This window comes from Psammomys obesus, unplaced genomic scaffold, assembly GCF_907164565.1.
Source record: "Psammomys obesus unplaced genomic scaffold, mPsaObe1.curated_primary_1811, whole genome shotgun sequence".
Classification (NCBI taxonomy): domain Eukaryota; kingdom Metazoa; phylum Chordata; class Mammalia; order Rodentia; family Muridae; genus Psammomys; species Psammomys obesus.
Window position 1 is genome coordinate 5169579 of NW_026590405.1, and position 10802 is coordinate 5180380.

Genomic DNA, 10802 nt, shown 5'->3' on the forward strand with positions numbered 1-10802 from the left:
GTAAGAGAGGAGAAAAGAAGGAAGGTGGGTGGCATCTAAGCAGTGACACTGAGTTCTGTGACACGTACCATCATGGTAACGTGTGCACCTGCACAGACATGAACACAGGGATCTCAGTCCACCCCAGAAAACCCACAGTGCACCCCAACTCTGGGAGCCTGCTCGCTGCTCTTGGATCTTTGATGACAGATATAGAAGTCGTGAGTGTTATAGGTCAGTGTGCCTGGCTCAGGCCCACCTGCACAGATTCAGGCTGAGCTAGATTTTCTGGAATGCCACAACCAGGTCTGCATAAGGGAAAACTGAACTTCTGGACCTCAGAGGGTGGGGCTAATCTGAGCTTGCCCATGCACGTGGGGCTGTAGCTGGGGAGTAGGCTGCCCACCTGCCATGCAGAAGGCCCTGCATTCCTTCAACAGTACCACCACCACGAAAACAAAAGCAAAGAGATGAACATTTGCCCTTTTCCACAGCTCTGATAAGGCCCATGTGTCTCCTCTGGCTACATAAGCCACATAAAACTGCTCACAACTCCAGTGTGACTCTCCAGCTGCAAGGCTAGAGCTTCGTGGTGGGGCTGACAGAGTGAGTCAGCCAGAGCTGATTGTGTGTGTGTGTGTGTGTGTGTGTGTGTGTGTGTGTGTGTGTGTGTGTGTTTTGTGATGTTGCTTTGAGATAGGTCTCTTTGTATCCCAGGCTGGCCTAGAACTCACAGAGCTCAGCCTCCCACTGCCATGCCTGGCCTCACTGAGTGTTTGATGGGGGTGTGGTATGACTAGTACCAGAGCCCCCCAAAGTAGTAAACTTTTTTTTTTTCCCTAAATTTTGGTTAGGACTTGATTTCTCTACTTTCAGCTTTTCAGAACATGAATTCCAAAAGGAAAGCAGAGACCTGGAAAAGAAACCGACGGCAGCTGGTGAGTAAGACTTGGGCAGCAGCACTGCGCAGGGAGCCTCGGGAGGTTCCACAAGGGAGGGGGGCAGACAGTGACGGCGTTAGCCGTGCTGACTTTGAGAAGGGGTTTCATTCTGGCTTTCCAGTGGGTAAACATTACCTTTCCTCCTGTCCTACCTTCTAAGGTATAAAGAATTTAGTTAAGCTGAGACTCTCAAGGTGAAACTAAGTATAAGTGCCTGCTTTAAGTGTTTAAGGCATTGTCTAGTTTTATTCATTTATTTTTGATATAAAGTTTCCTATAAGCTAGGCTGGTCTGGAGCTCCTCATATGGTTGAGGATGACCTTGAACCCGTGACCCCCTTATTCCAGCGATGTACTGGCGTTGTAGCTGCACCACCATGCCCATCTTATGGCACTATTTCGCAGACTCAGTGAAATGTTCGTTCCCCTTAGGCAGGTCAGAACTCCTGTGTATCTACTTCCTTTTTAGGATTTATTTATTATGTATACAGTACTCCACCTGCATGTGTGCCTGAGCACCAGAAGAGGGCAGCAGATCACATTATAGATGGTTGTGAGCCACCATGTGGTTGCTGGGAATTGAACTCGGGACCTTTGGAAGAACAGCCAGTGCTCTTAACCTCTGAGTTGTCTTTTGAGCCCCCTGCCTTACCTTTTCTTACTTTATGGTAGAAAAGTTCTACCATAATCAGAACTAGAGAGGGGAATTTTAAAAAACTTGTGTTTGACTATGCACACATTCAAAATTATGCCCCATCAGCTTAAAAGTAACTTTATTGCATTTACCTTGATAGTATGTTGAAAGCGATTTAAATAGTGTAAATTCCCCATTGAAATGTTACTGTCTGGGAAAACTTCAATCTTCTTCCATCTGTGGGTGTAGGTCAGAGGGCAACTTGTAGGAATCTTTTTCCCCTCTTTGGGTCCTGGGGCTCAAACTTAGCTCATCAGTCTTGATGGCAAGTGCTTTTTCCACTTGAGCCTTTTTGCTGGTCCAAAACTCATGTGTGTGTTTATCTTTCATGTTTATGTGTATGAGTGTTTTGTCTGCATATATGTCTGCATACCATGAGTATGTTGGTGACTTCAGAGGCCAGAAGAGAGCATAGGATCCCCTGGAATGAGTTACAGATGTTTGTGAGCCACTGTGTGGGCTCTAAACCCAGGTCCTCAGCAAGAGCGGGCAGCACGCTTAGCCACTGAGCCATCTCCGTAGCACAGCAGCATTTATTCATAATAGGTGATTTACTGGTTTGTTCATATATGAAGACTAAACATGTTACATGTGGTTTATGTAGAAAGGGGAGCACGTTGCTTGTCACACAGTAATAGCCTGGCAGATCTGTGTTTTCTAGATCACATATAGGCACATTTCTCTGTGATACTGACCTTTTCAGTACTTTTATTAACATGTCTCAACAGTAAGTGATGTACATAGGTAGGTAGGTCAGTGGAGTGGAATAGGGGACCCAGAAATAAAATGAGAAGGCATTTTAACAAAGGAGGTAAAACATTTATTAGCAAAAAGATAGCCTGTTCAACAAATGGTACAGGGTCTTGACCTGCAGAGCTTAAACATGGGTTATACTTTTGTATGAAAGTAGATTCTTATCTTTCATCTTGTACAGAAATTCAAAATGGATCAAAGACCTTCATTTAAAACCTGAAACAAGGACCGGCATGTTGTAGAACACCTTTAATTCCAGCACTCAGAAAGCAAGGGCAGGCAAATATGTCTCTGTGAGTCCAAGGCTAGCTTGATCTACATAGCAAGTTCTAGAATAGCCAGGGATACCTAGAGAGACCCTTCTTTTTTTTAAGACAGGGTTTCTCTGTGTAGCCCTACCTGTCCTGGAGCTTGCTCTGTAGACCAAGCTGGCCTCGAACTCACAGAGGTGTGCTTCCCAAGTGCTGGGATTAAAGACGTGTGCCACAACCGCTCAGCTGAGAGACCCTTTTTAAACAACAATAATAACAAAAACCCTGAACCATTCAGAAAATACAGAGTGTTTTCAAGATGTTGGGGTAGGCTGGACTTTGTGAGTAGAGCACCCACAGCACAGGAGCTAATCCAGGTATCAACAGGTGGGGTCACATGAGCATGAGCGTTGGTACAGCAAAGGGAACAGCAGTGCAGACAGCCCAGAGCAGAGAAGAGCTTTACTGGATATATTTCAGACAAGCAGCTATTGTCTAGAATTTACAATGAATTGCAGAAATTAAATACCAAGGGAGTAAAACTGTCAATCAACAAATGAGCAAGTGACCAGAAAAGATAGTTTTCAAAGAATCAAACATACCGGCCAATAACTATGTTTAAAAGTGTTCGGCTGGGCTTGCTAGTGCATGACTTTAATCCCAGCACTTGGGAGAGATAAAGAATGTGTGTGTGTGAGGCCAGCCTGGTCTACATGGTGAGTTCCAGGCCAGCCAGGGCTACATGGTGAGACCTTGTCTCACAAAACCAAACCAAACACAAATGTCCAGTGTACCTAGCCATCAGGGAAATGCAAGTTAAAGCTACTTTGAGATAATACCTCACTGCATCAGCATGGCTTTCGGCAGCAGCTCTGACAAATGTTGGGGATTGTGGACAGGAGGAGCCCATTCTGTTGCAGAAAGGTGCAGTTCAAGTAGCCCCTGCTGCGCTGTCTCACCAGCCATGCACGACAGGCCGCCAAAGCTGCTAATCTCTAACATGGGCTCTCAGATGAGAACACAGCTGTATTCTTAATACAGAGGCTGCCTCACACCAGACACACCCCACCAGGCAGGCTCTGGCTGTATGTTGGCCTAGGTTTTTCAGCCTAGTGTAAACATGAGTACGGAACTGGCGTTTGCAGACGTTCCTCTTGTTCCTCACGGAAGTGGCCTGCGATGTAGAAGAGCCTGTAAGGGTTTAGCCCCCAGGACTTCAGTTCTCACTAACAGAGTTTCCTTTTGTGGTACTCTCGGGCATACAGTGTGTCTTGGAAAAAGGCATGATTTGGAGCAAGACTTATCTCCAAACTGGGCTGTCCTTTCACTGGGTCTCAGGCCTTGAGTCATGAGTTTGGATGTCAGGTTTTATCTGCAGCGTTGGGCTAGACAGCTCTTCCTTTCAGACATCTTGGCAGAATTAGGAAGGCTTATTCGGGACAGAGCCTGGTTCTTCATGGTGATTAGTCCCTTCCAGTGTGGCTCTGGGTGTGTGTAGGAGGGTCTCTTGCTGTATTAACAACGCGTCATTGTTTGAAAGTCCTGCAGCAGGTAAGTTTGCATTAGGCTTGGGCTGCCCTGCAGGGCTGGTTTGGGGTGCCCTGAGGGAGCGCAAGGCCTCAGGCTCTGGAGTAGCATTCTAAGTGCAGGCATGCACTCCCAGCCGGGCCTCCCTAAGGCGTGTACGCATTTCAGGCCTTCTCCACAGTGGGCACTCCGGATTACATCGCTCCCGAGGTGTTCATGCAGACGGGGTACAACAAGCTCTGCGATTGGTGGTCGCTCGGCGTGATCATGTACGAGATGCTGATCGGTAAGTAGCTTCCTGGGGGCCTTTTCTGTGCCCCGGGAAAGACACCATGTAGTGGGTAGCGCTTTCAAATGGGTCCCGCTGTGTTCACCGGTGCCCTGACATCCTACATTGCCTGTGCTGGTCATGCATTATCTAATTTATTGTGTCCCTTTCTCTCCATCTAGCCCTTTAACCACGCTCACTTATCAAGCACCTATTGTGTACAAAGAGCTGAGCCAAAGCAGTGTCTCTGAGCTTGTACATTGTGGCTTGCCTCCTCTCTTGAAGCTTTTTTTTTTTTTTTTTAAGGTTTATTTGTTTGTTTGTTGTGTATACAATGTTCTGTTTGCATGTACACCTGCATGCCAGAAGAGGGCACCAGATCTCTTTATAGGTGGTCGTGAGCCACCATGTGGTTGCCAGGAATTGAGCTCGGGACCTCTGGAAGAGGAGCCAGTGCTCTTAACCTCTGAGCCTCCTCTCCAGCCCTCTCTTGAAGCTTTTGCAGCGTGGAACCTCTCATTCTCCCTTGTATTTGGATGGTGTGATTCTGTATTAGGGGACACATCTATGGCCTGGCCATGTGCCATGGAGTACTAGTAGATGAACCTGTGGGTGACGGGGTGGGTTTGGAGTCACCTGTCCAGTCATCTTGGGGAACACGATATGGATGTGCTCATGGGAGGGCAGGCTGGCCACAAGGGACGCAGGTGTCTGTTCTCCTGCTTGGGCTTCCCGAAAGGGCTGTGGTGGCCCCTTCGAAGCCCAAGCTTTTTGCTTACTTAACATTTTACCTACATGAGGGACTCTTCAGAGTGAGGTTCTTTTTTTGTCCCTTTATTTCTTCTTCTGCCATGCTGATTCTCACATTGCGACTCTGCTTATGTCCTTTCTTTCCTGGCTTCAACTGTCAGCTGGCTTTTCAGTTGGCTTTCTAGTAGTATCAGAGGTATAACTTCACTTTGAGTTGGCAAAAAATGAAAAACAAGCTTAGATTTTCTGGGCCAGTGTGGGGAGGAATGAATGTGTGGAGGTGTCAAGTTGCTGTTAGACGTGGGACCATGCTGAGAACTGCCTCAGGTGTGCTGCGATCTGGCAGGTAAGCACCATGTTTCCTGCTCGTTACAGGCTACCCGCCATTCTGCTCTGAGACCCCTCAAGAGACATACAAGAAAGTGATGAACTGGAAGGAAACTTTGACCTTTCCCCCCGAAGTTCCTGTCTCCGAGAAAGCCAAGGGCCTGATTCTGAGGTAGCAGAACATCTCCCACGCTCAGCCTGTGATAGGAATGACCCCCGGGTGTCCCTGCTTCCTCCTTCAAGGGCTCAGGGGCCGTGGGAAGAGCGTGCAGGAGACTGCCTGTTTCTCTTTCTGAAGAAACCAGAGTGTGCTGAAAAGACCATCTTTTTTCCAGGTTCTGCTGTGAATGGGAACATAGAATCGGAGCCTCTGGAGTTGAGGAAATAAAAAATAATCCTTTTTTTGAAGGTGTTGACTGGGAACATATCAGGTATACACCCAGATTAGTTTCCAGGATTTAGATGACTTCTGGTTGCAGGGGGAGGGATCTGCATGCCATGGTTCGTGAGTGAAGGTCAGAGGACAGCTCCTCGGAGTCCATCCTTCCCTTTAACTGTTCCATGGTTCCGGGGATTAAATCAGGTGGCCAGGCTTGTGTGGCAAGCACCTTTCCCCACTGAGCCATCTTGCTGGCCACAGACTGGGTCTCATGTAGCCCAGGCTGCCCTCTAATGAGGGTAGAAGATCTTGAACTTCTGGTTCTCCTGCCTCTTCCATGTGGTTGGATACAGGCATGTGTCACCATCCATGGACTTGATTTCCTTAATACTAACTCGGAAGGACCACCAGCAAGCTAAGTAAAGGAAGAGAGCCCTTCAGTTAGGGCATTTTATTGGTGGTGAAAATGAGGATCAGACTTGTCTACTGTATGCCACAGGACTCTGGACCCAGCAGGTCCAGACGGTAAAGTGAAGGTCTGCCGTGAGGCAGGGGTGTCTAGGAAGCATGCTGTCTTTGCTCTTACCTAACCTCTCTGTGCTGAGGCCCTCCAGCAGAGGCTGTTACCGGGAGACTGAGAGCCAGGGAGTAGAAGGGGAAAAGGTAGAGCAGAGGGCAGTGGAGAGGGAAGGAGAAGGAAGCTTGCTCAGAGGGCAGGGAGGAGGTGTGCCCTGGGCAATGAGAGACTAGCTGTAGTTGTCAGCGCTCAAGGATTGTTAAGCAGAAAGTGGCTTGCCATTTTATATTATAAAATTTAGATAGTTAGGCCTTGTTTGTTTTGTTTTTGAGCTGGCGTCACTGTGTGGTCCAAGCTAGCCTGGGACTCACAGTCAGCTTTCCTTGGCCTCTGCTATGGCCAGCATCCTGGCAATTTTTCCCTTTCCTGTGGAATCAGGGTAGAGTGGAATGTGGGCTGTTTAGAGGTGTTTCCCTTCTAAGGGGCTATTAGGCAGACGGGCAAATTGACACGGGGCTGTAACGACGATGTGCTCCTGTCTTTCTGACTGAGTGCTTGTTTGGTTCTTGTTTTTTTGAGACAGGGTCTCTGTGTAGCCCCAGCTGTCCTGAAACTGTTTACAGGCTGGCCTTGAACGCACAAGAGATCCATCTGCCTCTGCCTCTCAAGGGCTGGGATTAAAGGCTTGCACCATCATGCCTGGCTGAATTACCAGTTTCTAATGATAATTTTGCTTGGATGCAGTCAATTGGCTAATTTAGCATTCAGAGAAAAAAATGCTGCCTGCCAGTGACCAGTTTCTGTGTCAGCCAGGGAAGAGGGCCCTCTGTCAGTACCCTCAGGATCCTGACTGGTGATCTGGGCTGTTTCTGCTCTTGACAGGGAGAGACCAGCTGCAATATCTATTGAAATCAAGAGCATCGACGATACCTCAAACTTCGATGACTTTCCAGAGTCTGACATTCTTAAGCCCACAGGTAATCCCACTGGCTGCTGCGGCCTGAGAGTTGCACCATCCCTGGCAACTGTAGGTGTTTACAGATCAGATTGTGGAGGGGAACTTCTGAGCCTGTGCAGGCATTTATCATACCAAACGAGGAATGCGACCTGAATAGGAATCCATGTTTAGACTCTGAGCTGGTTGAATAAATCACAAAACTGCTGGTTTGTTGCTCTTTAGATTACAGGTTAGGTAAACTGAAATGAAAGGTGTGAGAAAATAAAACTTAGAAAGTATTTGTGCAGAAATAGGAAGTTCAGGGAACATAGGTGAGCAGATAGAAATTTGCACAGTGAAAAAGAACCCTTTCCCAACCGGCACTGTATTGTCTCTGGGGCCGAGCTGTCCTTGCACAAGAATAGTGACTGTCTTACTTCTGTTTCTTTGCCAGTGACCACGAGTAATCATCCTGAGACTGACTACAAGAACAAAGACTGGGTCTTCATCAATTACACATACAAACGCTTCGAGGGCCTGACAGCCAGGGGGGCCATACCTTCCTACATGAAGGCAGCCAAATAGGCCTGTGCTGGAGCCCTAGGCGGGCAGAGTTCTCTGTACAACATTGTGGTTTTCCTCTCGCGCTCTTGAAAGAACTTCCAGGAAATCTGTAGAACTCATTACTGTGTCATAGTCAAGTCTCTGCAATGTGACTGTAAGTGGATATGCCTCCACAGTGCACTGGAAGCTGAGAGGGCAAAGACAAGCATTCCTCCATCGGCTTCTTTAGAAGCCCTGTGAGTCAGTTTGCTAGGTGTTTTAAAGAAAATTTGCATTTCCCAAGTTCATCCGAAGGAAGGGGAAAAACAGCCATCCACCGTTACCAAGATGATACACCCCGAGTACCAGCCAATGCCTGTGCTGGGTGATAGGCACCCGCCAAGCCCACCAAGTATTTCTCTCTTTATAGCTGGAAATTCTGTAGTAAAGAAATAACGCAATAATGAAAGTCTGCGTGAAAAGCCAACAGTGTAGCTGAAGGAAGGATCTCCGTCCTGCGGGGCCGGTAGTTCCTCCCCGCACCTCGGCCTGGGCGCGTGGCTTTCCACAGCCTCATTCATGGTGCACTTTACTTACGGTACTAGGGCAAAGCCCGACTCCCGTCTCCCCATCCAAAGGCTCGAGCTGCTCTTCTGAGTGTTGGGGGGGGGGGTACTGGTGTGATCCTTTGTTGCTTTTAGAAGGCCCACAAAGCCACTGGGCACTGGCAAGGAGTTCTGGACCATCGGGACAGCCCTCACTTGTCTTCACGGCTCTCTGAGCAGATGCGGAGACACAGCTGGCTCCCAGCAATGCATGCAAGTGCTACCAGGGCAGCTTGTTCCTGAGGTCGTAGCAGGGAACTCAGTGGAGGCGCAGATGCAGCCATGCAAGATCTCACACTTCCCGTGCAAGTCAGGGTGGAACCAACCCCGCCGACGCGTCCTTGAGCGAATTCCTCAATCCATGGTGCAACTGTGTTTGTCTTGGTATTTCCATATCCCAAGTTTAAGTGGCCATTTTGCCTTGGAATCATGATTGATAAATTTTTCCTTTGCAGATGCCTTCCCGGGGCATATTTGCCTCTCCACCCTAAGGGGTTGCCTGCAGCTTGGGCTGACCTGGCCTCTCCGCTGTGGTGTTCTCTCCTGAGAAACACTGAATTTAGCACAAAGTGCCTTCTCTGTCACAGCTGCTGCCACCTTTAGAAGACTATTGCTGCGTCAGAAAAATGTGGAGGTTCCGTATTAATGCATCATTAGTTTGGTTTTATGTGTTGATAACTGTTAAAGCGTTATTTGCTCCTGTGTAGAAACTTGCAGTGTCGTGGCTAAGCTGCCACCGGGACAGGCTCTGCCAGTCTTGAGGTTGTGAAGGTCAGCTCTGTCCTAGCTCAGCCATTCAGAGAACAGAATGAAACAGAAATTGTAAGCGAAACTGCTTTGGGTTTTCTTGTCTTAGATGAAGAAAAAGGAACGTTAGAGAGGTCTTAACTCTGGGTGAGGGTGACTGGTGGGCTAGCTCCTTCATCTTGTAGTCAGAGCCTGCTAGTGCAAAGGGGACGGAAGGTCCTCTGTGCAGCTTTGAGCTCTCTGTATTCCCAGACAGTCGGGGTCCTAGCCCGTTCGCATGTGTGTGCTGAGCATGGGAGGTGGAGTAGGGTAGCGGTAGAGCCTGTGTGCTGGGGATGGTTCATTTGGGGGAAATACCCACATTTTAACTATTCAACTTCTGAATAAACTGTGGAAACAGTAGAACACTGTGGTTCTCTTTGTGTTGGAAAGCGACTGTGGTTTGAAGCTGTACAAAACAAGCAGAGCTCTGGTGACCCTTCCCAACCGTTTGTCCAGAATTGGAGCAACTGTGCCGAGGCAGCTTGTTTGCGGGAGCTTGTCTTCTGAATCGACTTCAGTAGAAGAGACTGCAGCGTCCCTGCCTCCCTACGTTCTACCTCAGTTGTTGGACAGGTATCACTGGGTCATCTAGGAACCCCAAGCTTACAGTGGGGGTAAGCTTCCCAGCCTTGTGTTAAAAAAAATCATTACATTTTTCCTTTGTGTAACATGCTTGTGTGTGTGGTGGTCACAGGATTTATAGAAGTGGGTTCCTGTCCGTTACAAACTCGGGCTTGCATAGCAAGTGCTGTTACGCTGGCCTGGCATCTTGTCAGAACTTTTAAAAAGTGACTTATATGTGCAGCGTGTTTTCGCGGTGCTCAGGGAGGCTACAAGGACCTCAGCTCCTGAAACTGAAGTTTGTTAGGAGCTGCGGTGTGGTGCTGAGAAACTGAGCCCTGGTCCTCTACAAGAGCAGCCAGTGCGCTGCTCTCTGCTGCAGAGTCAGTTCTGCAGCCCCGGTTAGTTTTAGATCCATCTGTGTGGTGCACCAGGTGACCACTGGGTTCTCAGAATCGTCTCTCTGGAAAGCACATTTTCTGGATCCCTTGTCCCAGGCCTCTCCCATGGGCTTCTCTGTGTAACCCATGTGGTTTCAACTCCGCTCAGTTCTCCGAGTGGCACTTTAATTCCTACTTAGCAGGTTTCCTTAAAATGCCCAACTGTGAAGGCTAATGCCGGCATAAAAAGCAGGCTCTGCTTTTTCACAGCGTTGCAGTCCCTCCTGCAGAGCCCCATGCTGGGTGCTTCGGAGCCTCTTAGGGCTGCACTGCAGATGAGCCGCTGCTTCGTCGGTAAGTGCAAAGTACAGACAGCAGGCCAGCACACAGACCTGCGGGAGCTCTCGGAGTTCCTCAGCAGGGACCGGAACACAGCCAAGAATGGGTCCACTGCTCACCGCACCCCTCCTGCGCACCTGAAGCCCACTCCAGGCTGCTTTGTGCTCATCTGTGAAATGCCATCATCCCCCCCACACACCCACCTTTTAAGCTCAGGCTAGTTTTGAACTTGGTCCATTCTACGAGCATCTGCCTCTTACTTC

The 10802-nt window shown here is 48.6% G+C and overlaps 1 protein-coding gene across 2 annotated transcripts in view; it reads left to right on the plus strand.

Moving 5' to 3' along the window:
• Positions 1-9912, plus strand: part of Stk38 (serine/threonine kinase 38) — a 38961-nt gene extending 29049 nt beyond the window's left edge. The window contains exons 9-14 of one of the 2 annotated variants that reach the window (XM_055607077.1): positions 856-917; positions 4313-4430; positions 5538-5661; positions 5825-5920; positions 7268-7362; positions 7777-9912. In XM_055607077.1, the coding sequence (XP_055463052.1) occupies positions 856-917; positions 4313-4430; positions 5538-5661; positions 5825-5920; positions 7268-7362; positions 7777-7907 (626 nt within the window). In that variant the 3' untranslated portion in view covers positions 7908-9912. The remainder of the gene's footprint in view (positions 1-855; positions 918-4312; positions 4431-5537; positions 5662-5824; positions 5921-7267; positions 7363-7776) is intronic. The other variant, XM_055607078.1, reaches the window with a different exon arrangement.
• Positions 9913-10802: the final 890 nt, after the last annotated feature.